Source organism: Quercus robur, chromosome 2, assembly GCF_932294415.1.
Source record: "Quercus robur chromosome 2, dhQueRobu3.1, whole genome shotgun sequence".
Lineage (NCBI taxonomy): Eukaryota > Viridiplantae > Streptophyta > Magnoliopsida > Fagales > Fagaceae > Quercus > Quercus robur.
In genome coordinates this window covers 74,676,544-74,702,940 of record NC_065535.1, presented here as the reverse complement: position 1 = coordinate 74,702,940, position 26,397 = coordinate 74,676,544, and the positions used below count along the sequence as shown (strand labels likewise).

The window sequence follows — 26,397 nt, the reverse complement described above, 5'->3', positions numbered from 1 at the left end:
TATTATTTTTTTGCTGGGTAATTGTTTATTGCAGGGGATAGAACTCCCGTGCTAACGGTTACAAGGAGAACCAGGTACCACTAAGCTACAAGGCCCGGTGGTAATAATATAATTAATTTGAATAACAAATAAAATAATATAAATATAAAAAAATTAAGTTACATGGAAAATGCATATTATGTAAGTTCAAGTTAGTTATTTTTTGTGCAAAAACAAATATTATAAGATATTATAAGATATTATAAAATTATTATATATATGTATGTATATATAGTATATAACTCATGAAATTCGCCCTAGAAATGAAAAAAGTTGGAAAAAAGTTATTAATAAATATTGTTATTCTTCTTAATTGGACATTTTCTGAACCCAAACCAATCAGGCCGAGAAAAGCAAAAAGTAGTGGGCCTCACCCACAGGCCCACTGGACCATATTAGTGCCCACAGCCCACAACCAGCAACCACAAACCCATCCCCAATATTAGGATCTCATTCCCGCTCAGGTAGTACAGAGTTTCCGTGCAACCTATGGCGGGGGAAGATGTTGTGGCTGACGTGGCAGAGGTATCCGACGTGTCAGGTATCTTCTTGTTGTTAATATAGATGATTTTATCGTTATGGGCTTTCTATCTGTGTTTGGTAGCTAAGAAACCGTAGGAAAGCAAAAAGAAAAGTAGGAAGAAAAATTGAGTCATATGTTAGATACTGGTAATTGTTACTTGGCTAAAAGGGAGCAACCGAGCAATGGTTGAATGCTGAGTTTTACTTTTCTTGTTGTGTCCTGAGTATGAGTACTATTATGTGTTTGAAGAAATGTTATAATGAATGATATCTATGCTGTTCTTATTGTGATATTTTTGCAGTTGTGCCTAAAAAAGAAGATGCAGCTTGATAATCAATTTTATTATGCCTTGTACCTCAAATCATGCTATGTTATGTTCTATCCTAAGAAGTACGGACACCTTCATTTAGGTGTCATACCCGTGTCATACCATCGTACTGGCCATTTTATGTTAAAATTTTTCATAAATTGCTCGTGTCACCATGTCCATACTTCTTAGGTTCTATCTATCTGTACATGTGTGTATTTTGCCTGATACAGGTGCTGATATTGTTGTCCTAAAAACTCAACCTTTTAAGTATGCTATTAACTTTAGATGTCTTGGGCACAAGCATGGAATGTGGAACATTGGGTTGAAAACAATAAGATGCTATTATAAATCTAAACCTGTTCAATGTTTATTTAGTGTCATATTTTGGAACTTATCTTCTTCTCTTTTTTTTTCTTTTATTGGAGGGTAGGCATGGTACCGCAGGGGGGCAATGCCCTTAATCTCATGGATGTCAGTGATGATCTCCTTGATCTGATGACAAAGCCGCTAGGTGCTATAGACTATCTCATATTTGGCTGCGTCTGCAAAAGATGGAGATCGTATGTTGCAGAGTTTAGGCAAAAGTTTATGGCATCCCAACCTCCACTTGTTGTCTTATTATCACTGTATGCTAGAAAATATTGTTACTTCTATAGCATCTTTGATCAAAGTTTGTACAAGGTAACACTGCCAGATCTTTTTGGCAAGAGATGTTCTCGTGTCTGTTGTGGGTACTTTGTCATGGAAGACAGGATTGAAACTGTTAATTCTCATATTTGGCTTTTGCATCCTTTTACAGGACATGAACTCCATTTTCCTAGACCTTCTAATCAATATTTTTTTGTCATCCTTGCGTCTTTAGCAACTCCTTCGCAGGAGTTTGTAATCATAGCTATTGGTGGACAATTTTTACAGTACTATAAATCCACAGATGTCATGTGGACTGCCTATGATTATACTGACATATTCAAGGGCACTCCCATGGATGGTAAGCGGTGGTTTCTAGGTGGAGTTGTCTTCAAGGGTAAGATATACTTGTTAACCAATCATGGTGAAATTGGGGTAATACGAAAACTGAATCCCCACCCTTATGTGACCATGCTGGAAATAGAAAGCATTGGATATAGCAGCTTTGAAGTTAACCTACAGTTGCTTGCTATAGATGACAAGCTCTTGATCATTTGTAGAAATGGACTACAAATTCAAAGAGAGCAATTTCAAGTTTTTGAGCTAAATTTTTCGATGATGAAATGGGTGAAGATGGAGAACTTCAATGATCAAGCTTTGTTTCTGAGGCATAGGAGCTCTGGATTTAGCAACGTATCCAAATGGAGTGGTAGCCGACAGCCTATGAATTGCATATACAATCTTGGAATTTCAGATGGGATATGCACCTTACATTTCCTGGATGATAGAGATCCCAAGCCTTTCCCGAGTCCTCCCCCTCAACCTATCACACGTGCTTCCTCAGGTGCTCCGTTCTGGCATTTTCCAAATCTTTCTGGCAGTGTGGATGCTCTCTATGAGGACTAGTCAGGGTTTCTTATTGTTCATGCACCCTACTTAATCATTTTGGCAACACTTTGAAGGCTATACATATTTTTTTGCTTTTCATTTCCCTTATCAATACCTCATGGGTTATCATTGAAGAGATTTCCTACGAGGATAACTGGGGCCCCTTTCTTCATTTTCATATTTTTGTCTTTCAGATGTTTAAGGTTTTGTTGTCTGGTGTGTTTCTATTTTGCTTTTTGTTGTGTCCCAAATAATGAACAGCTTTTGATGTAAATTTTTAATTTTTTTTTTTCATATTCCTATTACCATATGTCATTTAATTTATATGGGGATTTATTATTTCAATATGTCATCTGCTAGAAATGGTGCATGCTTGATAATTTTTTTTGTATTTGTGTACAAAGTGTGGGTACGATATGTTTGAAGAAATGTTAGACTAGAATTTATGTTTCACTTATTGTGAGATTTTGTAATTGTCCCTAAAAAACAAAATGTAGCTCAATAATCAGTAATGCTATGCCTTACACCTCAAAGGATGTTTTAAGTTTTACATATGTGTGGAGTTTTGCACTTCTTTGATAGGTATTGCCTGATAGAGGTGAAGATTTTTTGTCCTAAAATCTTCTAAATGGATCTCGGCCCAAGAATACAAGATTTGCTGTTAAGTATGAATGTTATGCACAAGCATGCCATGCAGAAAATTCGGTTAAAAACAATAAGATACTACTACTATGAATGTAGAACTGTTAGATGTTTATTTAGTGCCATATATAAAATTTGATCAATAGTTTCTTTTTGTGGGAAGGCATGTTGTTGCAAGGGGGCAGTGACATGAATCTCGAGGGGCCTAGAAGGAAGAGGAAAAGGATGGTTGACAATAGTAATTGTCAACCATCTCATAGACTATCTCATGTTTGGCTGCGTCTGTAGTGGATGGAGCCATGGAGGTTGTATGTTGCAGCACACAAGCAAGACTTTTTGGCATCCCAACCTCCACTTGTCTTTTTAAAATCAAATGCGAAGAGAGTTTGTTACTTCTATAGCATGTTTGAGCAAAGATTGTAAAAGGCAATACTGCTGAGCCTTGTTGGCAAAAGATGTTCTGGTGTCTCCTGCGGGGACTTTGTCATGGAAGACGAGAAAAAAAGTGCTGATTCGCAGATTTGGCTTTTGAATCCTTTTACAAGACACAAACCTCGTTTTTCTGGCCCTCCTAATCCTTATTTTTCTGTCATCCTTGTGTCTTTAGCCACACCTTTGCAGGAGTTTGTAATCATAGCTATCGGTGGACCATTTTAACAGTTTTGTAAATCCACAGATATCTATTGGACTATCTACAAATATAAGGGCGTATTTAAGAGGAGTCCTATAGATGGTCATCAGTGGTTTGTTGATGGAGTTGTCTTTGATGGTAAGATATGCTTGTTAATCAATCATTGTGAAATTGGGGTACTAAACCCGAATTCTGAACCTTATGTGAGCCTGCTGGAAGTAAAAAGCATTGGATATAGGAGCCCTGGAATGCAGTTGCTTGCTTTTGATGACAAGCTCTTAATGATTCACGAATTTTTCTCTTAGCCTACTGTAGATCATTCAACATTTAAAACACAAGCTGACTTTTGAGCAATTTATTCATAGTAATGTCACTAGCGACCAAATTCCCTTACACAGAAAAGTACAAAAGGGAATTTTCTTTGGCAATGTTTAATAAAGTAAACTATTATATATATGAATTTCATACTCTCTCAGAAAGCCACATAATTTTCAAACCCTCCCAAAAGCCTAAGCCCCAATACCGCAATACCATACAATGGATTAGAGCTTTGGAAGTTCCATACATTATTTATTATTATTACTATTATTTTATAGTTTTTAAAGTTGGTTTTTTTAAACCTGAACTGTATAAAAAAAACGAAAAAGAAGGAAATTACTCAAATTAGTATGAGATGAAAAAATATGAAACAAAGAAACAAGCAAAAGACCAAAAGAAAGATAATAGGATAAGGGGTAAAAAAGTCTTTTTAAAGCTCATTTTCTTCCCTTTCACTTTCCCTTCCCCTTCCTCTCATATTTGTACCAAACCAAAGAGGTGAAAATTGTGTCCTTGTTCCCTTTTCAGTTTACTCCCCACCATTTTCGATCCACTCTCTTTTCCACCCAACCAAACAGACTGTTAAGGTGGTCACTTAGTTTGACAGAGAACATCAAAGCAGGCACTTTACTGATTTACTCTCCCAGAATTTTTTTTTTTTTTTTTTTTTATATAAAAAGAAATTAGTGTAAGATTATTTTATGGGCCTTCTGTCTGTTTGGTAGCTAAGAAACAGTAGGAAAACAAAAGAAAAGTAGGAAAGAGAGTTTTGTATCATATGTTATAGTATTTGTTGTCTGGAGAACTTAGCTAAAAGGGTGCAATGGTTGAATGCTGAGTTTTGCTTTTGTTGTGTACTCAGTGTTAGGTTCTAAAGTTTAGGATTTTATGTATTTTAGAACTCTAATTTGTAATGTTGGCAAACCATGATCAAAATAATATGTTTAGAAGTGTTTAAAACTAGCTCAAAGTTGTATGTCAATGTAAAGTTGGAATCGAGTGTAAAGCAGAAAGCAGTGTGGCTTTCGGCTTGGCTCGATCGATCGAAGCTTAGGCTCGATCGATCGAACGTCGGGCAGATTGCTTTTCTGCAGATTCGTCCAACTCAGCCCTATGTGTTTAAAACGTTTTTAGGGTTTCTTATTTGTCCTAAGTATAAAAGGCAAACCCTAGCCACGTTTTAGTGTTGCTCATATTGCGGTTTGTGTAGCTCATATTGCGGTTTGTGTAAATCTCTTGTGAGATCTAGAGGAGTTTTCCTTTACACAAACTTAGGGTTTTTAAGGAAGAGACATTCTCTAAACCTTGATAATCAAAACAGTTGCTGCTATTAAAACTTAAAGAATACACAAGCGGGGGTGCTTGTAGCTGGTGGGAATCCAAAGAAAGAAGGAGTCCGTGGATTCGGAGCTTGCACGTGGTCGTGTCAGTAAGTTCTATTGGTTGGTAGCATTAGGAAGTCGAGCGGGGGTGCTTGTAAGTCCTTTTGTATGAACTTCGATTCTTTCTGATAGTGGATTCAAGTTTACCTTGAGGATAGCTAGGTCAAATCCTCTCCAGATTTTTATCGGTTTGGTTTCCTGGGTGATCATATCATTGTCTTATTTATTTTCCGCTGCTATGCATGATATGATATATTTGTGTTAACCTAGACTTGTTAATTTGACTAAGTAACAACTTGGCTAATTATCTAGGGTTAATCCATTTGTTTAAGGGGTCTAAAAACTGTCACTCAGTATGAGTACTACGTGTTTTGAAGAATTGTTAGATTGAATAATATCTTTGCTGTTCTCATTGTGATATTTTTGCATTTGTGCTTAAAAAAGAAAATGCAGCTTGATAATAATCTATTTTATAATGCCTTATACTTCAAAGTTCAGAGTTCAAAGCATGTATTATTTATCTGTATACGTGCGGTGGTTGAAGTAAGTTTTGCCTGATAGAGGTGTTGATATTGTTGACACAAGTATAGCATAATATGTTGTTAACTGTAGATGTCTTGGGCACAAGTATCTAATGTGTAAAATTGGGTTGAAAACTTTAAGATGCTATGATATATAGCTAAATCTGTCAAATGTTTCTTTTGTTTCATATATTGAATGTAATCTATTTTCTCTTCATTGGAGGGTAGGCATGGTACTACAAGGGGGCAGTGACTTAAATCTCAAGGGGCCAAGAAGTAAGAAGAAAAAGATGGTTGATACTAGTAATTGGAGGCCATGGTCGGAGCTCCATGAGGTTTTGCTTCATCTGATAGCAAATCAGCTAGGTGCTATAGACTATCTTATGTTTGGCTGTGTCTGCAAAGGATGGAGATTGTATGTTGCAGCTCATAGGAAAGAGTTTATGGCATCCCAACCACCACTTCTTGTCTTCTTATCAACACAAGCTAAGAGAGCTTGTCATTTCTACAGCATCTTTGATCGAAGGTTGTACAAGGCAATACTGCCGAGCCTTGTTGGCAAAACATGTTCTGGTCTTTCTTGTGGGTACTTTGTCTTGGAAGACCAGAAAAAAAGAGCTGATTCTGAGATTTGGCTTCTGAATCCTTTTACAAGACATGAACTCCGTTTCTCTAGGCCTCCCAATCCTTATTCTTTTATCATCCTTGCTTCTTTAGCTACGCCTTTGTGGGAGTATGTAATCATAGCTTTTGACAGATGGTCCCCATTTTTACAATTATGTAGATCCACAGATGTTAATTGGACTGTTTATAATTCTGAAAATTTTCAGGGCAGTCCTACAAACAGTCCTTGGTGGTTTGTAGATGGAGTTGTCTTCAAGGGTAAGATGTACGTTTTAACCGATCATGGTGAAATTGGGGTACTGAACCTGAATTCCCATCCTTATGTGACCCTGCTGGAAATACAAAGCATTGGATGCAGCAGCTTTGACCTAAATTTACTTGCTTTTGATGAGCAGCTCTTCATGATTCGTAGAATTATGTCAATTGTGAAAAAAGAAGTTTATGAGCTAAATTTTTCGAAGATGGAATGGGTGAAGATGCAGAACTTCAAAGATCAAGCATTGTTTCTGAATGGTGACTATAAGAGCTCGGGATTTAGCAACATAACCAGATGGAGGGGTAGCCAACAACCTATGAATTGCATATACAATCTTGGAAGTTTCCTGGATGGTAGATATCCCGGGTCTTTCCCCATCATGGAAACACACCATATGGATATGATACACAATTCCTTAGATGTTCCATTGTGCAAAATATCTACCACAGGTGCTTGGTCAGGTGTTCCATTCTGGTATTTTCCTAATCTATCTTGCAATGTGGATGCTTTCTCTGATGACTAGTTGGGATTTCTTATTGTTCATGTACCCTACTTAATTAATCATTTAGGCAAGTCTTTGAAGTGTTATGTATATATATTTTTGCTTCTCATTTCCCCTATTTGTAACTCATGAAATATCATTGAAGAGAATTACCTGCAACAGGGTAGCTGGTGTCTTCTTCTTCTTCTTTTTGTCCTCCTGAAGTTTGGTGTTATTAATATTGCTGTTAGACCATCTGCTTTTGTGAGATCAGCACCACAACGTTGTTGATGGATGTATATAGGAAAGAAAAAAGAGCTTGGCGCCGCAGGAACGCTCGAGACACAAGTTGATTTTTGACCATTTTATTTGGTAATGTCATTAGTGACCAAATTGAAGTAGAAAACAATAAAAAGATAGTACTCCCATAGACATAGAAGTACCATTTTCATCACAAAAAGGGAATTTTCTTTTGTGTGTTATTAATACAAAATTAAATTTCAAACCTCCCCACTGAGCACTGATGGATGTATAAAAAAATTGCAGGTGGGAGGGGGATTATTATGAACAGTTCTCTTAAGTTTTAACCTACAGTGTGAAGATCATTCAATACTTCAGACAAACTATTTTTGACCAACTGATTCTAATGTCATAAGTGAAGAATAAATGACCAAACACATAAAAGTACCAGACTACCAGCAGTCCAGCACAAAAGGGAGTTTTCATTTGCTATATTAGAAGAAACATATATAATTTTCAAACCCACCCAAAAAGCTATACGGTTTTCAAACTCACTCACTAGCTAAGCCCCAATACCATAAAATATTGGAAGTTGGAAGTAATCATTCCAAACATCCAAATGCGATGCCCACAAAAGGCAAATGCCGTACGTCGAAATTCTATATTTTCACAGTTCCACCTTTATATCCAACGTCCTGAATATTTTCGATGAATTTAAACTTATAGTATTTTCTCGTGATAATTATTTTTAATTATCAAGTCAAGACATCGAATGATTTTTCGTATAGGCAATGTTTAAATCCTTTGAAACCTTACTAATTAAATTAATTAGAATCCACTTTTACTTAGAACAATTAGCCAATGTCTTGTGCGATGCATAAGTACAAAATAAATTAATTTTAAAATATTTTATAAAAACTATATTTTTTATATGAAATTATTTTTATGACCATGCATAATACTTATTCTTAATATTGAAGTCTCTACCATAGCTCCTAGTCATGAATTATCTTGCTCATTGGATCGAAGCTTGTCCATGGCATATGCTAAATCTCCCTTTAAGATGATATATGTAACACCTATTTCAATTGAAAAATTAATAACCTGGATAGCTGTTGCTGGAGTTACCTTCTCCAAATCTAAATTGCTCTTCCTTTGCAACTCAATGCTGCAATGAGCAACCAGTTATCATCTCAAATCAAAACTCTTGCTCCTACTTCTCCTACTTTGTCTTTAAAAATCACTCCATCAAAGTTTATCTTGAAGGACAACTCTTATTTATGCTTGATTGGACAAAAGTGTAGAGACAAATAATCATATTACCTAATCCATTGAATCTTACTCTTACAATTCTGCATTGAACTTAGTTCTTATGCATAAAAGATAAAATTGAAAAGTTATTTATTAAATCTATCTAAAGCATTAAATTGAAAAGTTATTTATTAAATCTATCTAAAGCATTAAATTGAAAAGTTATTTATTAAATCTATCTAAACCATTAAAGTAATAAAAACATATTAAAGATTTGAGTTGTTTGACCCAATCCATTTATTTTGACTCTTGTAATTCTACATTGAATTTAATTCTTGTGTAGAAAATAGAAAACATAAAAGTTATCCATTGAATTTATTTAAAGCATTTAATGTAATAAAAGCATATTAAATATTTGAGTTGTTTGGTTAATTTAAAACATCATTTCATAGTTTGGGAAACAATGGGAAGAAGTAAATATAGAAGGCTAAATGTAAAACTACTCTAATAAAGCACCACAGGTAAAACCTCATGCTCTCTCATTCATATGAGGTCTTTTCAAAGTTCAAACATCTTCGGTGGGTGCTTATAGGCTTTTTTCCCCCTTAATTATATATTTTTTAAATATAAATATATGATACATTTTTATCATATAATGTCTAATGATTGTTCTTTATTAAGTATTAGATTAAGAAACCAATGAATTTCTTTTTGGTTTTTTGAAAGTTAATTTTGTTAGCCTAAACTTTCAAATTTAGTTTAGATTTGAATTTCAAAATGTTGGGCACAATAACAACTTGGATAATTTTGAACCATTGGAGGATATCAGGATTTTAAATTTTGTTGATTTTTTATTATTTAACCCAATCATATGTCTTTGGTTCTTATTTGTTAAGTAGAAAAGTTTGAAATAAATTAAAGTTTTTTTTTTTTTTTTTTGAGAATAAAAAATAAATTAAAGTTATATTTTAAGATTTGAGAAAAGTGGATGTAGGGTCCTTGGGCCCAAAAGTGCATTATCTATTCATATGTTAGGCTTATGGCCCAAGTCGAGGACAAGGATCTGCCCGAGGATGAGATGTCTTCATCAGCGGAAATTTTATTGATGAATAAATAGTGGGGTTTAGTCCTAAAGGCTTCGGAAAGTTTGCCGAGGATGAAAACTTTCTCGGCAAAGCTTGACCGAGGACCTGGGAAATGGATTGATAGCAAAGATGGCAATCCTTGAAATTCGTTTGGGGTGGACAAGCACGGTAGAGATATGAGATAAGGATGAACCCCAAAATATCTGAGGAGAAAGTTGTTGCCTCCGCATTAAATGCACTGCAGGTTTGCAGCTAATCCCCTGGCCGCATTAATGTGGAAGTGATGCCTGAACATTGTATTTTAGCCTTACAGCTACTGCTTGAAGGCTTATGAGAAGGACTAATGGGACAAGTATCAACCCTAACCATCTAGCATACAGGTGGACGGTTGAGGTGAAGGGAGAAGAGAGTATAAAAGAAGAGGAGAAAGAACAATAGAGGAGATGGGAAATTAGAAAGAAAAAACACTGCAGCAATTCACAATCAAACTTGTAACACTTTCTAAAAACATTATATTAGAACTATTATCCTCGGACCAAGTCGAGGACGTTCCTTCTTCATTTCATAAGAGTTCATTTTTATCTTTTTGTCATGAAGCCTATCCATGTCGTTGTCTGATTAACTAAATCCCAGTGTTTCAACCCATTTCCCTACAAATTCATTGTTTTGGGCTTCTTGGGTCAAAGTTTGTCCATGTTCTGGGCTAGCTTTTTCAAATTGGGTCCTTACAGTGGACATTAAATATTTCTATTTAAAATCTTTATGAATATACTTATTTACCCTTATTTATAATGTTTTGGTAGAAAAAATATTAAGAAAATATAAATGATATTTTAAGGGTTTTATTTTTTAAATAAAAACAGTAAATAAAATTTGTTATTGTAAGTGTGCAACATCATCAAGTATTTGTTTTACAAAAAAAAAAAGTGGAGTATCCATTATTCAAATTTCTATAATATCCATATTGTTGGGGTGAGCACAGATTGATAGAGGCAGGTTAAGGCTCAACCCACAAATTAATCCAACTAGATTTGGTTACAAAAAAAAAAAAAAAAAAAAAAAAAAAAAAAAAAAAAAAAAAAACTAAATCCAATGTTGATTGAGAAGGCTACGATCCATAGCGACTTCCTTTTTGGGTTATTAGTTGGAATCATCAAAGTCCATTAGGTGGCTCTTCAATAAAGGCAACGACTAAATCATTGACGAGGCTTGTCCATCTAGTAGCTTGTTGACAAGGGCAACGATGGTGGGTGAATATGGAAAGGATTGCTCCATTCTTTGTCCTAACGTTAGACATGGGTCCATTGTCGAAGATAAATGCTTAGTTTTAATGAGGCAAATGTATAGATATGATGAGATAAATGCTTAGTTTTAATGAGGCAAATGTATAGGTATGATGAGAAGTGAGAAGTGAAAAGTGAGAAGTGAGAGTGATTTATTAGACGAGTCAGATTATTTGAGTGATAGGTGAATAAACCTACCGACAATTGGCAATTTGACATTTTTTGCACAATTAGACTTACTATTGATTGCTTGACTAATCAAAATTGATTGTGATCCTCTAAATTTGATCAACCAATTGGGCAAATTGGGTTCTCTAAGTTTGTCTCTTTTATTTTTTTCTCAAAAAAAAGAAAAGAGTTGAGTATAAACCTAGAGAACCTGATGATAACCGTACTAGCCTAACTAACACAATCCCTTAATTTACACTATTTGCGAACAAGTTAGAATAATACATCTAAAAGACTTTGACTCCTATAAGTGCTCCACAAGAATATAGAAAAGTTCAACACCCCAAATGCCATAAATTCTAATTATACACTTTTTTTAATTTTTTAATTTTTTTTTTTTTATAATCAAGAGGGGGCGGGGGTGACCATATGTAGCTTACTTCCCAAGGCGTGACCTAATAGGGACACCCCCATTAGGGAATGTTGGATTAAGCCATCGGGGTGTCATAAACCTCACCCTATCACCCCAAGAGAGCTAGCAGATGAGGCACAATACAAGTAGGAGCCCACCCCCCACATGGTACCCGCCACGACTCGAACGAGGAACCTTGTGCTTGCATGCGGAATCTCACCCACTAGGCCACCTCTCTCGGGGCCAAATTCTAATTATACACCTAACACATAGACAACATTCTCCAAATATCAAGAAACTTCAATTACATTGGGCTCCACAAACCTGAAAAAATCTATCATCTGGTGCCCTATTTCTCTCCCTTGACATTGTAGTTTGAACTTAAAAAAAAAAAAAAAAAAAAAAAAGGTTTTGGTTTTTGTTTTATTTTTTGAGAGACTCTTGACTTTCAAAAAAAAAAAAATGATGATGAAACATGAAAGAAAGACGGGAAAGAATTTTCCACTGTAAAAAAATAGGCACAAGTCAAGTGAGTCTCCTCTCTCCTCTCCTCTCATCCTTCATTTCCTATAGATCCCAAATCACAAATCCCCCAAAAACATTAAAAACATTACCAAAACAAAAACACACACACGCACACACACATACAAAAAAAAAAACACAGTTTGATTTGATCATCTGGTTCAATCAAAAATGGCTTTCAGCACCAGGAGAGGAGGAGGGAGCTGGGCCCACTCACTCCTCCCATTCTCATCAAACAACCCCAAACCCAAGCTTACCCGCAAATCCCGCAGGCGATTATCCCTCAAAGACTTCATCTTCGCAAACTTCTTCACCATCGGCCTCATCGTCTCCCTCATCTTCTTCCTCCTCGTGATCCTCCGGTACGGCGTTCCGAGACCCATCTCTTCCCACTTCAACAAATCCTCCAGGCCCGGTTTCGGCGCATCGCGCTTCTCTTTCAAGCCCACGCGAAAGCCGGCTGCTCGGAAAGTGCCGAACGAGAACGACGCTGTGTTGAAGTCTGCGGTGGATATAACGACGAAGCAGTTGTATGATAAGATAGAGTTTTTGGATGTGGATGGTGGGGCGTGGAAGCAAGGGTGGAAGGTGAGTTATGAAGGGAACGAGTGGGATTCGGAGAAGTTGAAGGTGTTCGTGGCGCCGCATTCGCATAATGATCCAGGGTGGAAGCTCACGGTGGAGGAGTATTATGCGAAGCAATCTAGGAATATACTTGATACCATTGTTAATACTCTTTCTAAGGTAATCTGGGTTTTTTTTTCTCTTTTTATTTTTTGTGGGTTGAATTGTAGTTGAAATGATTGATTAGTCAAATGGTGAACTGGGTTTTGCATATTTTTTGTGTTCTTTGTCTTTTGGGTTGAATTGTATTGGAATTGATGAATCAAATGGTAAAGTGGGTTTTGCTTCTTTTTGTTTTGATATTTTTTATAAAAAATTTATTTTTATACTGGCTTTCTTGAATTGTAGTGGAAATGATGAATAAAATTGTGAGGTGGGTTTTGATTCTTATGATTTTTTTTTGGGGTTGAATGGTAGTAGAATTGTTGAATCAAATGGTGGATTTAAAAGATTTTGATGTTTTGGTTTGTGATTGAAATTTGTTTATGATGGTTTTTTTTGAGAGGTGATTGATGAAGGTTGATTTGTATTGGAATTAGTGAATCAAATAGTAAAGTGGGTTTTGATTCTTTTTATTATTATTTTAAAATTTTTAATTTTATATTGGCTTTCTTGAATTGTAGTGGAAATGATGAATCGAATGGTGAGCTGGGTTTTGATTCTTATGATTTTTTTTTTTTTTTAAAGGGGGGGGTGGGGGGGGGGTTGAATTGTATTGGGATTGTTGAATCAAATGGTGGGTTTTAAAAGTTTTTGATTTTTTTTTGTTGGTTTTTGACTTGGTTTGTGATTGAAATTTGTTTATGATGGTTTGTTTTTTGGGAGGTGATTGATGAACTTGTTGCTAAAACAAAGAGGTTTAACATGTAAACGGTTTTACTTTTTGGGTTTGGATTTTTCTATATAGAAACCAAGGTTAGAAGAAGAGGTTGTTATGTGGGGGGATATTCTGATGACTTTTAAATAGATTTATAAAATGCTAAGGGATCAACCCACAACAAATTAATTTTGTTGGTAATATACTTGATTGGTACTAATATTATGGAAAAAGAAAGTAAGCTTGGCTTTGAAATCTTTTGGTATACCTATTTGTACTTAGTTTTGTTTTTGATGAATTCATTAAAAAAAAAAGAAGGAAACTAAGCTTATGTTTTTATTTATTTTAGAGTATATTACTTAAAAAAAAAATTAGAGTATATTAATTATGAGGTTTAGTAAGGTTCTGTGGACTTCTGATGTGCAGGATCCTCGGCGCAAATTTATATGGGAAGAGATGTCTTATTTGGAGAGATGGTGGAAGGATTCCTCTGAGAGCAAAAGAGACTCATTTATCAATTTAGTAAAGAATGGGCAACTCGAAATTGTTGGAGGTGGCTGGGTAATGAATGATGAGGTAATTTATATTCATGGGCTTTTATCTGAACTAAAATAAGGCCAGTTGTGAGTTAAAACCCTTAGCATCCATAAATCGTGGCTAAGATTATATCTAAAACCATCCTTTCTATTAACTTTTTTCCTCCAAATTGTTAATATTGGAATAGATACTTTTCTAATGAACAGGAATCTTGACTTTGCATGGCATTCTTTCTTGATGCAGGCCAATTCACATTATTTTGCCATTATCGAGCAGGTAAACTGAAAGCCTTTTCCTATTTTCTTTTATTATTGTTACAATTGTATAGATTTTTCATTGAGCATTCTTCATGTGACACTCAATGGAGTTAAATACTCTCATAGTTCAGGGCATGTGCAAATCTATGTTGTGATTTTTATTTATTAACCATCTGATGTTGGGCTTGTTGGACTAGTGTTAATTTTTTTGTGATAATCTTGTGTGTTTAGTTATTGTGTTATGATATTACAAGTTTATATTTTATGAGTTTCTTTAATGGTGCAACCATTGCATGGCTAGAGGAAAAGTCCTTTTTGGAGGCCTAAGATTAAGGGAACACCCAATAAGAAGTGTCTGTGGTAGTTAATCAGGTTATTAATGCTTGATTTAGTAGTTTTTTTTTTTTCCCTTCTAGAGAGTCAATGTTATTTTCATAATTTAGTAATCATCCATTACGAGTCCTGGTTGTGGGCCTTGGGTTTTAGATTTTGGGCTTACCCATATGGTAGAAAGTTGATCAACAGAAGAATTAAGTGTTTTAAGTATTGTGACACAATGGCTTTAGTATGTTTTTCTTGCTTCCTTTCTCTATTCTCTCTCTCTTCTCTTTTAACATTGCTACTATTGCCTTACATCTGCACTATTTATGCTACAGTTCACGGTTATTGTTTACAGCTTGTGGACAAATTTGATACCAGTTTCTTCTCACCTCTTTTACGGCTCTAAATTAAATCTTTCTCCTTCCCTGTAGAAACCTTGGTTATTCCTGAATCCTGACATTTCTTTTTTTTTTTTTTAATTATTTTTTTTAATGTAACGGAATTTTTTTAATAGATAGATTACTGCATGCTCATGATGGTGAAAACACTGTAACAGCGTAACCTAAAGAATTGCAAAACCCTTCCTTTTAAAGATCTAAACCCTACTTTTACAAATTCTCCTTACCTTAAACCTATCACAAACATGCGATTGTTAGATTCCCCAATCCATCCTAGATCACTCTTTATATTTCTCTTCTCTGGGATTTGTCATCTGGAACATTTATGACATCTTGGAGTCAATTTATATGTGAGGGTGGTGAGTATGGTGACAAAGTGCCATTTTAGTTTTGGGCATTGTTATGTTTTTGTAGTGTTCTTTGGTACAGTCTATGCTGCTATGTGTTTGGTTATTCTGGCTCTTTGTTGAAAATTGAATACTATATATATATATATATATATTCATATATTCATCACATATGCATAGCTTTGCATGCTGGGAAATAGCCATTTTTGTTTCAAAGAGTTTATATTCATGGTCAAGGAATTGGCTAGCTCTGTGTTTCTGGTACTATTGTATTCAGAAATGTTTATTGAATTCTTATCTCATTTTGAGTTGCTGATCTGACTCTGCAATTCATGTATCAGATCACAGAGGGGAATAGGTGGTTGAATGAGACAATAGGAGTAATTCCTAAAAATTCTTGGGCAATAGATCCATTTGGTTACTCACCTACCATGGCATATCTTCTCCGTCGTATGGGTTTTGAGAACATGCTTATCCAGAGGACCCATTATGAGCTGAAGAAGGAACTCTCGCTTCAAAAGAATCTGGAATACATATGGCGCCAGAGCTGGGATGCTGAAGAATCTACTGATATTTTTGTCCATATGATGCCCTTCTATTCATATGATATTCCACATACTTGTGGGCCGGAGCCTGCTATTTGTTGCCAGTTTGACTTTGCTAGATCACATAACTTTGGGTATGAACTTTGCCCCTGGGGACAGCATCCAGTAGAGACCGATCAGGATAATGTTCGGGAGAGGGCACTATTATTACTAGATCAATACAGGAAGAAATCAACTCTATACCGGACAAATACACTTCTTGTACCTCTTGGAGACGATTTCCGTTATGTCAGCACTGATGAAGCAGAAGCTCAGTTTAGGAATTACCAATTGTTATTTGATTATATCAATTCTAATCCAAGTTTAAATGCGGAGGCAAAGTTTGGTACTCTAGAAGACTACTTTCAAACCCTGCGTGAGGAGGCTGATAGGGTAAATTATTCACGTCCTGGTGAGGTTGGGTCTGGTCAGCTTGAAGGTTTTCCTTCTTTATCAGGTGACTTCTTTACTTATTCTGATAGGCAACAGGACTATTGGAGTGGCTATTATGTTTCAAGGCCTTTCTTCAAGGCTGTTGATCGGGTACTAGAGCAAACACTGCGTGCCACAGAAATGATGATGGCTTTATTGCTTGGGTATTGCCATAGATCGCAATGTGAAAGGCTGCCCATGGGGTTTTCCCACAAGTTGACAGCTGCAAGAAGAAACTTAGCTCTGTTCCAGCATCATGATGGTGTCACTGGTACTGCTAAGGATCATGTGGTTCAGGACTATGGGAATCGGATGCATGCTTCTTTGCAGGATTTGCAGATTTTTATGTCGAAAGCCATAGAAGGTCTGCTTGGTATCCGTCATGACAAATTGGATCAAAACCCTTCTCAGTTTGAGTCAGAACAGGTGAGATCCAAATATGATGTTCAGCCAGTGCATAAGGCAATCAGTGCCCGTGAAGGAACTCATCATTCAGTGGTCTTTTTTAATCCTTCCGAGCAAACAAGAGAAGAGATTGTGATGGTTATAGTTAACAGGCCGGATGTTGCTGTTTTGGACTCAAACTGGACATGCATTCAAAGCCAAATTTCTCCTGAATTGCAGAATGACAAAAACAAGATTTTTACTGGGAGGCATCGTGTCCACTGGAAAGTTTCTGTTCCTGCCCTGGGGTTGCAAACATATTACATTGCTAATGGCTTTGATGGGTGCGAGAAGGCTAAACCAGCAAGACTAAAACTTTACTCTGAGTCTAATTCATTAACTTGTCCCATTCCATATGCTTGCTCAAAAGCAGAAGGGGATGTGGCTGAAATCCAGAACAAGCATCAGACACTTTCCTTTGATGTCAATCATGGCTTGTTACAGAAAATAAGCTTTAAAGATGGCTCCCAAAATTTTGTGGGTGAAGAAATTGGTATGTACTCTAGTACCGGTGGGGCTTACCTATTTAAACCTGATGGTGACTCACAGCCTATTATTGAAGCTGGTGGGCAGATGGTGATCACTGAAGGCCATCTGATGCAGGAAGTGTACTCTTATCCAAAGACAGCATGGGAGAAATCCCCCATCTCCCATAGCACCCGTATATATAATGGAGATAACACTATACAGGAGTTTCTCATTGAGAAGGAATATCATGTTGAGCTTCTTGGTAATGATTTTAATGACAGGGAGTTAATAGTTAGATACAAGACAGATATTGATAACAAAAGGATCTTTTACTCTGATCTAAATGGCTTTCAGATGAGCCGGAGAGAAACCTACGACAAGATCCCACTGCAGGGAAATTACTACCCTATGCCTTCTCTTGCATTCATGCAAGCATCCAATGGTCAGCGGTTTTCTGTGCATACTCGACAGTCGTTGGGTGTGGCAAGCCTTAAAGAGGGATGGTTAGAGATTATGCTTGACCGCCGATTGGTAAGAGACGATGGACGTGGTCTTGGGCAAGGAGTGATGGATAATCGTCCTGTGAATGTAGTCTTCCACATCCTTGTGGAATCCAACATTTCCACCACTCTAAGCTCGGTTTCCAATCCTTTTCCCTTGAGCCCCTCTCTTCTTTCTCATCGTGTTGGTGCTCATTTGAACTATCCATTACATGCATTCGTTGCGAAGAAGGCACAGGACTTATCAATGCAGCCACTCCCAAGATCGTTCTCTCCTTTAGCTGCTCCCTTACCATGTGACTTGCATATTGTGGGCCTTAAGGTTCCTCGGCCTTCAAAATATTCTCAGACCCCACCTGAAGATCCTAGGTTTGTTCTAATCTTACAAAGGTATCATTGGGATTCTTCATTCTGTCGGAAGGGCAGATCACAATGCGTCAGTTTTGCTGATGAGCCAGTGAATCTGTTCTACATGTTCAAGGGGCTTGCGGTACGGAATGCAAGAGCAACTTCTTTGAATCTTTTGCATGAAGACACAGAGATGCTCGGATACACTGAGCAGCTTGCAGATGTTGCTCAAGGACATGTGCTCATCTCTCCCATGGAAATACAGGCTTACAAAATGGAATTACGGCCGCACCAATGAATAAGTTGACTTTGCTGATGCTAATTGTTCTGGCTTAGTGAAGACTGATTCTTCATAGCACACTGCCAATCTCTTGGGATGAATCATCAATGATCTGCTTTCTCACTGAAACATCTGATCAATCCAAAGCTATGGATGGGCAGAGACAATTTTTAGAAGTCACGGGACATTGTGAATAACTGGGTTGTTAACCTTGCTGAGGAAGTTCACTAAAGCATATCGGCATGATATATTTTTGGTGTACAATTAACTGGATTGTTTGCAAAATACTTGATAGAAAATTCTTACTTTTGACTTGCTTGTAAGTACTACGTTTGGCACGTAGCATTTATATTTAGCTCTGTAAACTTCAAATATGTTTGAAATTTTTCTTAGTGGTTAATTTTTGAAATTTAAAAAAAAAAAAAATGAGTTTGAAATCCATATTTTAGTTTAATATCTTGATTCTTGAATAATAATGTATGAAAAGTATATTATTATTTTTTATTGCCTTATTAATGCGTAATACAAGTTTTTATTTTTATTGTTTTCCCAACTCAAATATTTTGTTTTTTGTTTATTGAGTCCGAGAGAGATCAGTGGGCATCAGTAACTGGAACAAAATTGCTAATATATTTATACAACAGTTTATGCATGATTGGTAATTAAAAAGTTGTCAAATGGAATATCATTTTAATCCTTGTTTTGTGGTTTTTAGGGTGTTTTTGGATGTATAGGAAAAATGAGGTATACTGGCCAATATATATGGTGATATGTAAATATTTTTTCCTGGGCTGTGCTGAGTGGACGTTCACAATGCTTCATTCTTATTCATACTTTTTCAAAGTAGGTGATAATATTTTTTTTATTTTTTTATTTTTGAGAAACAAGTAGGTGATAATATTAATAAACCATTCAGTCTACAAGTGGAAAGCACATGCGATAATTGTACTTTTAATAATTAATCCCACTAGTCCTAACACAATGCATAATAATTACGTGTGACAATTATAAATTTTTGTATTGATATTTTTTATATTATTTTTAGTTCAGTAAATGGTTTGGTACTTCTTCCAACCACACAACAGAATTTTAAACATAAATAGTTTACTTCTTGCAGCCTTGTTTTATTATATTACTAACTATTTCGAGTGCTTGTATGAAATATTTAGTACCTACCAGATAGTGAGTACCTCAGTATTGCATTGGATCTTAATCCACGAGTTTCTAGTCTATTGTTCAATTGAGACAGTTCCATTATCAACAGTGCATACAATGACTACAATTATATGAATTGGCATCAGCTCAACCTTGTATGCCTCCATAAACCATGCTCAACCCCTCCCCTCACTTACATAGAGAAAAGGGTACTCAAAAAAAAAAAAATAAATAAATAAATAAAAGAATGATTTTAAAGATATTCAATGGGCATGGATTCCTTCAATGAAAATTTCCAACGGATGAAATTTCAGTTGGCAGCTGCCATCAAATTGACTTGGATGTCGTTGTTCTAGAGGCAACTGAAATTGGATATTCAGTTGAGAGCAGATTTCCCTGGGGTATATGAAAAATTAGAAGGTGATTTACCAGTAGTACTCGTATATCAGAAACCTCTCATTCATATTCAAAAATATTGCAAGTCTATAAATCCGCAATCAGCTATCCAACATTACAATTGATATGGCCGGGATATTTGGTCTAGTTTGTTCCTGTACCTCAATCATATAGTTCCACTGTAAGAACACAAATGAGGAAAAAAGAAAAAGATAAAATTACAACAAAACTAAGAGGCATTGCAGGATCTCTGTATCTTCGATATCATAAGATAATCTCCTCCTGTACGCTGACATTAAGAGTCTTATTTGGCAGAACAATGCTGTTTATCACCACAATTTCATCTTCCACTGTCACTGCTTCTCCTGTGAAAATGATAAATTAATAGTCAACATTGGCGAAGAACATTGGAATTACAGCTGTCGTAACATCAAAAGCCTTGAAATATATAAGACACAAACGAGAAAGAGAGGATGCATACCGAGGATAGTAATTCCAAGCTTTGCATTGTAGTCTCCATCAGCCTGAATCAGTCAATTGAATTTTAGTCAGCCACAATAGCTAGGAATGACATGAACATATTTGATTTTACAAGGTTCAAATAAGACTTGAGATTTAGAAAGAGCCATGGTGATAGCAAATTCTAGTAAAAATGTTGGTAACGCAGTTGTCTTTCAAAGGAATGAAATGTTTGTTGATAAGCACAAGAGTAAGATGATTTCTTTGTGCTTGAGTGGCACAATATAATAACTTAACTGGATTGCTAAACTAATTTATTTCAATAAGCCTTCAATTATACCTCAAGCGTAAACTTTGACCCCAAGGTCAAAATGAAGCTTCATTTATTCAAAAAAATTTTTCCCTCCTTTAAAGAAAAATTCTGTCCTACAAAATAAAAAATAAAAGGTGCTATTCTCACTCAGTTAACATCAGGTCACTCCTCAAGGGTCTATTTGGTTAGGCGTTTTGGGAGATTAAAAGAGTGTTTTTAAAACCCAAAACACTGTCTTGTAACCATAACTCCTCATAGCTTTTTACAAACGATCATTTTAAAAACATAGTTTTCCAACAGCTTATACAAATGCACCCCAAATGATCCTAGGGAATACAACATAATGAAAACTGCATCACTGCACTTGCCTGGACACGTGCCCATTTGCCAAGAGATGATTTCCATCCAACAATAGAATTTATGATAACAGCATTTTCCTGTCAAGAAAGGAGCAATTTATCAAATGTTGTATGAGAACAGGAAAATACACCATCATCAGCTTCTAGGTATCATAGCTTATTATGTATTTATCATGTAGTCTTTTTATATATCCAGTTCTGTACCTGAATTTCAACATCATCCAAGATGATGCAACCTATAAGCCTTACGCCTGCACCTACACGAACATTTGCTGAAATAGAGACATTGGGACCGATCTGTTCAAAAAAGCAACTCAGAAAATTCACATGGAAAAGTGGAGAGGGAAAGAGGGGGGCAGGGGGTGGGGTGGGAGAGATGTGAAAAGATAGAAAATTCAAAGTAGTCAAAGACAGGAAATTCTTGGGTTGCAGCCTAGTAAAAGAAGTATTAATATTCAGTATAGGCCACTTAAAGAATTTGTGTGCTTGGTGTACATGCAAATGCTTGTCCAAAGCCAAGTTAGCCCGAATGCTTGATAATTTTGAAGGACATGATTCCATTTTCTTTGCATTACATTGAAACCCTACCTTTAAAATTAGTTGTGTCAGGCATAACTACGTATCAAATATTAATCTATTTGATCCTCCTCTCATTTCCTCCAAATTAAGAGTTTACCGGGTTTGCTCCTACCATCCTAGAACATTCACCCCACATGTTTTCAAATTATTGGGTTTTACTTGCTAAGTATCAAATATTGGGATTTGCAATTGGTAATGAACCACAATGGATGAGCTAACCGACTATCGAAGCCTACTTATTTCTAGCTCATACTGTTATACATTTGATTCCATAGTACTTCAATGAGTTACTACCAATGGACGTTTGGGTATCTCATGTATTGATTCTCATCAATATATATATATATATATATATTTTTTTTTTAATAACATTTTTAAAGAACAGTGAATAGGGGGTACTGCTAGCATACAGATTATGGAAGGAGATGAGGTGACACTACCTTTGCAGTTGGATGAACTTTTGCAGATGGATGAACGTAAACATCACCGATAACTGTAGCACTTTTAGTACCATCTCCACCAGCCAAAAGATGAGGGGAAGTCAATCGGAACTGGGCAAGATACAAAGCTGAACATTTTAAGGATATTCTGTAATCAAGACAGATTTAGATGAGGAAATGTAATCCAAAGTTATGAATAATTGGAAAAAGATTGAAAATATGGGCACAATTATTGTACCCTGGAGTTTTTATCTGCTCCCAGAAATCCATGGTCTCATATGTATACAATTGCTTCTTTCCAGCAAGTGGTGACAAAATATCTTGGTCCAATCTTACAAAATCCTTAGGAAGGTTTCTGTTAAAAGAAACAAAAATCAGCAAATGACAACCGAAACAAACTGCAGCTTTCATAAATCAACAGATGAATCAAAGAAACGTTGTCTAAAAAATGCTATATATAATTCAGTGAATTTGTAATTACAGTGAAAAGGGAACATATTTGCAAAGAATATAATACATGTCATGAATATATTCTATAAAAACACATGGAAGCTCAAACAGCAATGCTCCACTACTTCATAATGTGAAGTGTAATATTGCTTTCATGCCCTGAGAAGGAAACCCGCGTAATTATGTATCCAGTTCCTATATTGCACTTCCATTGAAAAATCTAGCTTAGAAACATTTTGCATTTGCTATAATGCAAGCAAGATCAACATCTATATAACAATCAAATTATATATATGATCTGTAACTCATGTTTCAATGCATCTATGCGTGATGCATGTTGTGGTGCAACTAAAAATTTTCACTGTGTTTTCTGAATATCAGCTCCATAACATATTAAAATTATGCTTTTCAATATGAAAGTAATAGTACAAGTTAAACCTTGTCAAAGAATGAAAGGCTTCAAAGCTGGACACATGACGTAGATTGGCTGCAATAAAAAAAAGAAAGAAGAAGTCAGATTCAAACAGGATGGAAAACTTGTTTTGCATATTCCACACCAAATGATCTTGTGAGAAATTAATGACTACAACAAGCAGCATCTCCATTTCATTAAGTACTTGAAATACTCAGCTAAGTCATGTTTTAAATATTCTGTGCTGATCCAAGAAAAATAATTCTTTTATTTTAGTATGGCTAATAATTTAAATCAAACAATTCAACTTGTCATAAGGGCTCAAGAAATTAAAGACTGCTCACAAACCATATTCCATTACCAAGTTAATCTCACACTTCTCATCATCTGATTAGATGTAAATTTATTGCTAATGATCTCTGTTTGTGGTTAATTCCACAAATTGTAATGCACTCTATTAACCAAAAAAGTTCAATAATTGTCTTCCTAATTTGGAATGCATGTTTGTGTTTTAAAAAGGAACATTATGCATCACCATCACCATCTCCATCAATAATCGTTTGTCATTTTGACTTAAGCTTCAAGACATGTCTCCAGCTTTTCATAAAGGTTTAAAGCAGTTGTAGTAAACAGTTTTTCATAAATACTGTAGTCTGTAATGATGAAAATTTGTAGTAGACTGGAGCTAATCTAAAATACACAGCAATAACTAATTAGGGATGTGATGCATAAATACAAACCTGTATCTTCCCTGTGAGTGGAGACACCTTCAATGGCAGTGAAAATCTCTGGGGTAAAGACGTAGACACCACAGTTGATCAGATCACTTACCTACATGTCATAAACATAGTTAACCCAAATTAAACATGGCCAGAAGTGAGGAGCCCTGAGCAATCAAATAAGGCTATCAAAAACCAATTAAGTCAGAACACTGTGCACAAAAAGTACACATTGTACATACAAAGGTCTCAGGTTTCTCAGTGTAGTGCAACAGCTCTTTGGTGATTGGATCAGCAATCAACTCGCCGAACTGGTTTGCTGATTCAGCAGAAACCTGCACATAAAGCCAGAAAAGAATATAATAAATGAAGAGCATTTGCAATTGGTGATGATGTTGTAACATAATTCTGCATTTATGCATTTACCAACCTTGATTACTAACATTGTTCCCATCCCGCCATATCTTCTATGGGCCTCTGTTGAAAAGAACAATACAAGCGAAACAATTACATTTTCTACAACTTATGCACATAACAAGAAACAAATATATCATTATAAAAATGTCATATATGAACATGATTTATCCGAAACAAAAGTTATATTCATAAGCCATTTAACACACATCATACATAGAGTGAAACTCACCAAGCATGTCAGGTAGTGGAAAATTGCAGCAAACATCACAATTCAGCAAAAAGATATGCGACTGCACAAAGGAAGTAGATGTATGTATGAGTACTAAAGCACACATATAACAAGTTCACCATTTATTCTATTAATTACAGAAATAAGCACCTTTAAAAAGTAACAGAGCAAAGCTTGATTTCTCATGCTTGGACACCCCCCCCCCCCCCCCCCCAAAAAAAAAAAAAAAACATATTGCAAAAAAGAATGATAAACAAGATCAGAGTTCATACTGGGCTGTCTTCCATGATCATATCTCTAAAGTAGTAAAGCCCACCAGCCGAACCATGTGGCTTGTCCTCTTTCAAATACCTAGATTCATCACAATCAACAAGAAACCGCTTTAAGATATGCACACACCTAGTTGAATCCAGACCTGATCCTCCACCCAACCTTAAGAGAGGAAGGAGTGTCATTTGAGCCAATGCTCATTGGTGATCCAACATTCCAACATTGTCAAAGCATTTTACAACCATCACACAACATAAAAGTTCAAAATTCACTCACTACTCACCTCACAGGTACTTTCAACTCATTGGATATTGAAGACACATATAGCGCGAATTCACGCTCCTCATAAAATCCAATCAAAAAAATCTGGGCCAAATTTGGTATCTACAACAAAAACAACAGAAACCAAACAATCCCACCAAGCAATTCAAAAAACATATATAACTCTGATCTCCAATATTGAAAATCCCATTTATCCTTTCAACTAGTAAATGCCAAGATGCCATAAAGAAAGAATTTTTCTTCAACAATTTTCTCAGTAACCAAACAAAGTGAAATGGGAATTTTTTTATTTTTAAAAAAGCTAACCCTTTTACAAGCTGAAATTGGATGATGAACCATTGGCTGACCAGCCAAAGGGAATAAGGGTTTAGGAGTATTGAATGAAAGAGGTCGAAATCTAGTCCCTGTCCAACAACCCAAAAAAAAAAATCAAATAATTATACAAAATTCAAAAAAATTATAAAAAAAATGAAGAAAATTTCCATGGAAGCAGAGTTTATAGTTTATACACCTTTTGTGGGTCCACCCACCATGATAACGGCGACCACCTTCTCCTCCGAGGTCTCCATGTTCGAAAATTCTACTAGATCTTTTAGCTTCTCATACAATGGCTTTGTAAATAATATGGTATCTAAATTTTATATATAAAAAGCAAAGGAATTTGGAAAGTGTGTTCTGTGATTGCGGGAAAGAAGAAAGTAAAGTAGTTTGTAGTAGTGCTGCAGAAAACAAGTACCGGACTATCAACTCAACTGTAACGGTTCTTTTGGAGTCGAAGTGAAAGAAAGACAGAAAGAGAGGATCTTTTAACTGAGTATATGCTGGGATGACAAGTGACATTAAACGCTAAAACTTTTTCTTTTAATTTTTAATATAGGTGGTAGTGCTCTTAGTCCATTTATTAATGGACTGTTTTGTAAATGTTGTGATAATATTTTCATACAAAATAAATATAAAAATGTATAAAAAAAGACAATTAGTTTTTTATTTTTCTATAATTTTTTTAAAAAAATCTAAGTTTTCCCTTTAAATATTAGGTACTAATTAGGTATTTAGACTTAATTTAGATAGTGAGCAATGCTTTTAAAAAAAAGTCACTTGATTATTTCTATCGCTTCTATATCAGCCAACAAATAAAGATTTATTTTTAGGTATTTGATTTTTATTTATTTTTTGAAAAATTCAATAGTTACAATAAAGAAGGAATAATCATTAAAAATGATGAGCCGAACGGCAAAACTCTTAGCTGACATTTGAAATATAAGATGTTCTTTACTTATTCAATAGTTTAAAATGTTACTGACTCACAATTAATGTAAAATATATAAACACCGGGCACTCTTGATGCAGTGATCAC

The 26,397-nt window shown here is 35.5% G+C and overlaps 4 protein-coding genes across 6 annotated transcripts; 3 read left to right on the top strand and 1 right to left on the bottom strand.

Annotated features, from left to right (window-relative positions):
* Positions 1-473: 473 nt before the first annotated feature.
* LOC126715010 (uncharacterized) lies at positions 474-3,012 on the top strand. Of its 2 annotated transcripts, none has more exons than XM_050415436.1 (2): positions 474-580; positions 1,303-3,012. In XM_050415436.1, the coding sequence occupies exons 1-2, from the start codon at positions 529-531 to the stop codon at positions 2,403-2,405; spliced, it is 1,155 nt and encodes a 384-aa protein (XP_050271393.1). In that variant the 5' UTR covers positions 474-528; the 3' UTR covers positions 2,406-3,012. The 2 variants fall into 2 exon arrangements, with proteins under 2 accessions (XP_050271393.1, XP_050271394.1); XM_050415437.1 differs by lacking the exon at positions 474-580 and adding an exon at positions 642-708 and having other exon boundaries at positions 1,303-3,011.
* Positions 3,013-6,111: 3,099 nt separating this feature from the next.
* On the top strand, positions 6,112-7,284 carry LOC126703263 (uncharacterized). The gene has a single exon (XM_050402230.1). The coding sequence runs from the start codon at positions 6,112-6,114 to the stop codon at positions 7,282-7,284; it is 1,173 nt and encodes a 390-aa protein (XP_050258187.1).
* Positions 7,285-12,087: 4,803 nt separating this feature from the next.
* LOC126715009 (alpha-mannosidase 2) lies at positions 12,088-18,960 on the top strand. Of its 2 annotated transcripts, XM_050415434.1 has the most exons (4): positions 12,088-12,947; positions 14,071-14,220; positions 14,425-14,457; positions 15,846-18,960. In XM_050415434.1, the coding sequence occupies exons 1-4, from the start codon at positions 12,375-12,377 to the stop codon at positions 18,576-18,578; spliced, it is 3,489 nt and encodes a 1,162-aa protein (XP_050271391.1). In that variant the 5' UTR covers positions 12,088-12,374; the 3' UTR covers positions 18,579-18,960. The 2 variants fall into 2 exon arrangements, with proteins under 2 accessions (XP_050271391.1, XP_050271392.1); XM_050415435.1 differs by lacking the exon at positions 12,088-12,947 and having other exon boundaries at positions 14,078-14,220; positions 14,388-14,457.
* A 1,198-nt stretch (positions 18,961-20,158) lies between these two features.
* On the bottom strand, positions 20,159-25,884 carry LOC126715008 (uncharacterized). The gene is made up of 15 exons (XM_050415433.1): positions 25,552-25,884; positions 25,347-25,444; positions 25,042-25,142; positions 24,761-24,839; positions 24,489-24,549; positions 24,273-24,319; positions 24,085-24,177; positions 23,864-23,954; positions 23,150-23,198; positions 22,500-22,616; positions 22,262-22,409; positions 21,447-21,539; positions 21,252-21,320; positions 20,593-20,635; positions 20,159-20,476 (listed from the first exon to the last, which is right to left on the bottom strand). The coding sequence occupies exons 1-15, from the start codon at positions 25,607-25,609 to the stop codon at positions 20,376-20,378; spliced, it is 1,248 nt and encodes a 415-aa protein (XP_050271390.1). The 5' UTR covers positions 25,610-25,884; the 3' UTR covers positions 20,159-20,375.
* Positions 25,885-26,397: the final 513 nt, after the last annotated feature.

Bases quoted from the DNA above. Each gene is read 5' to 3' on its own strand.
- LOC126715010 (XM_050415436.1), top strand. From the start codon at position 529: ATGGCGGGGGAAGATGTTGTGGCTGACGTGGCAGAGGTATCCGACGTG. The intron at 581-1,302 runs GTATCTTCTTGT...ATTGGAGGGTAG, and splicing joins AGAGGTATCCGACGTGTCAG to GCATGGTACCGCAGGGGGGC.
- LOC126703263 (XM_050402230.1), top strand. From the start codon at position 6,112: ATGGTACTACAAGGGGGCAGTGACTTAAATCTCAAGGGGCCAAGAAGT.
- LOC126715009 (XM_050415434.1), top strand. From the start codon at position 12,375: ATGGCTTTCAGCACCAGGAGAGGAGGAGGGAGCTGGGCCCACTCACTC. The intron at 14,221-14,424 runs GTAATTTATATT...TTCTTGATGCAG, and splicing joins GCTGGGTAATGAATGATGAG to GCCAATTCACATTATTTTGC. The intron at 14,458-15,845 runs GTAAACTGAAAG...TTCATGTATCAG, and splicing joins ATTTTGCCATTATCGAGCAG to ATCACAGAGGGGAATAGGTG.
- LOC126715008 (XM_050415433.1), bottom strand. From the start codon at position 25,609: ATGGAGACCTCGGAGGAGAAGGTGGTCGCCGTTATCATGGTGGGTGGA. The intron at 24,320-24,488 runs GTGAGTTTCACT...TCTTTTCAACAG, and splicing joins TCCACTACCTGACATGCTTG to AGGCCCATAGAAGATATGGC. The intron at 24,178-24,272 runs GTTGGTAAATGC...CTTTATGTGCAG, and splicing joins GAACAATGTTAGTAATCAAG to GTTTCTGCTGAATCAGCAAA.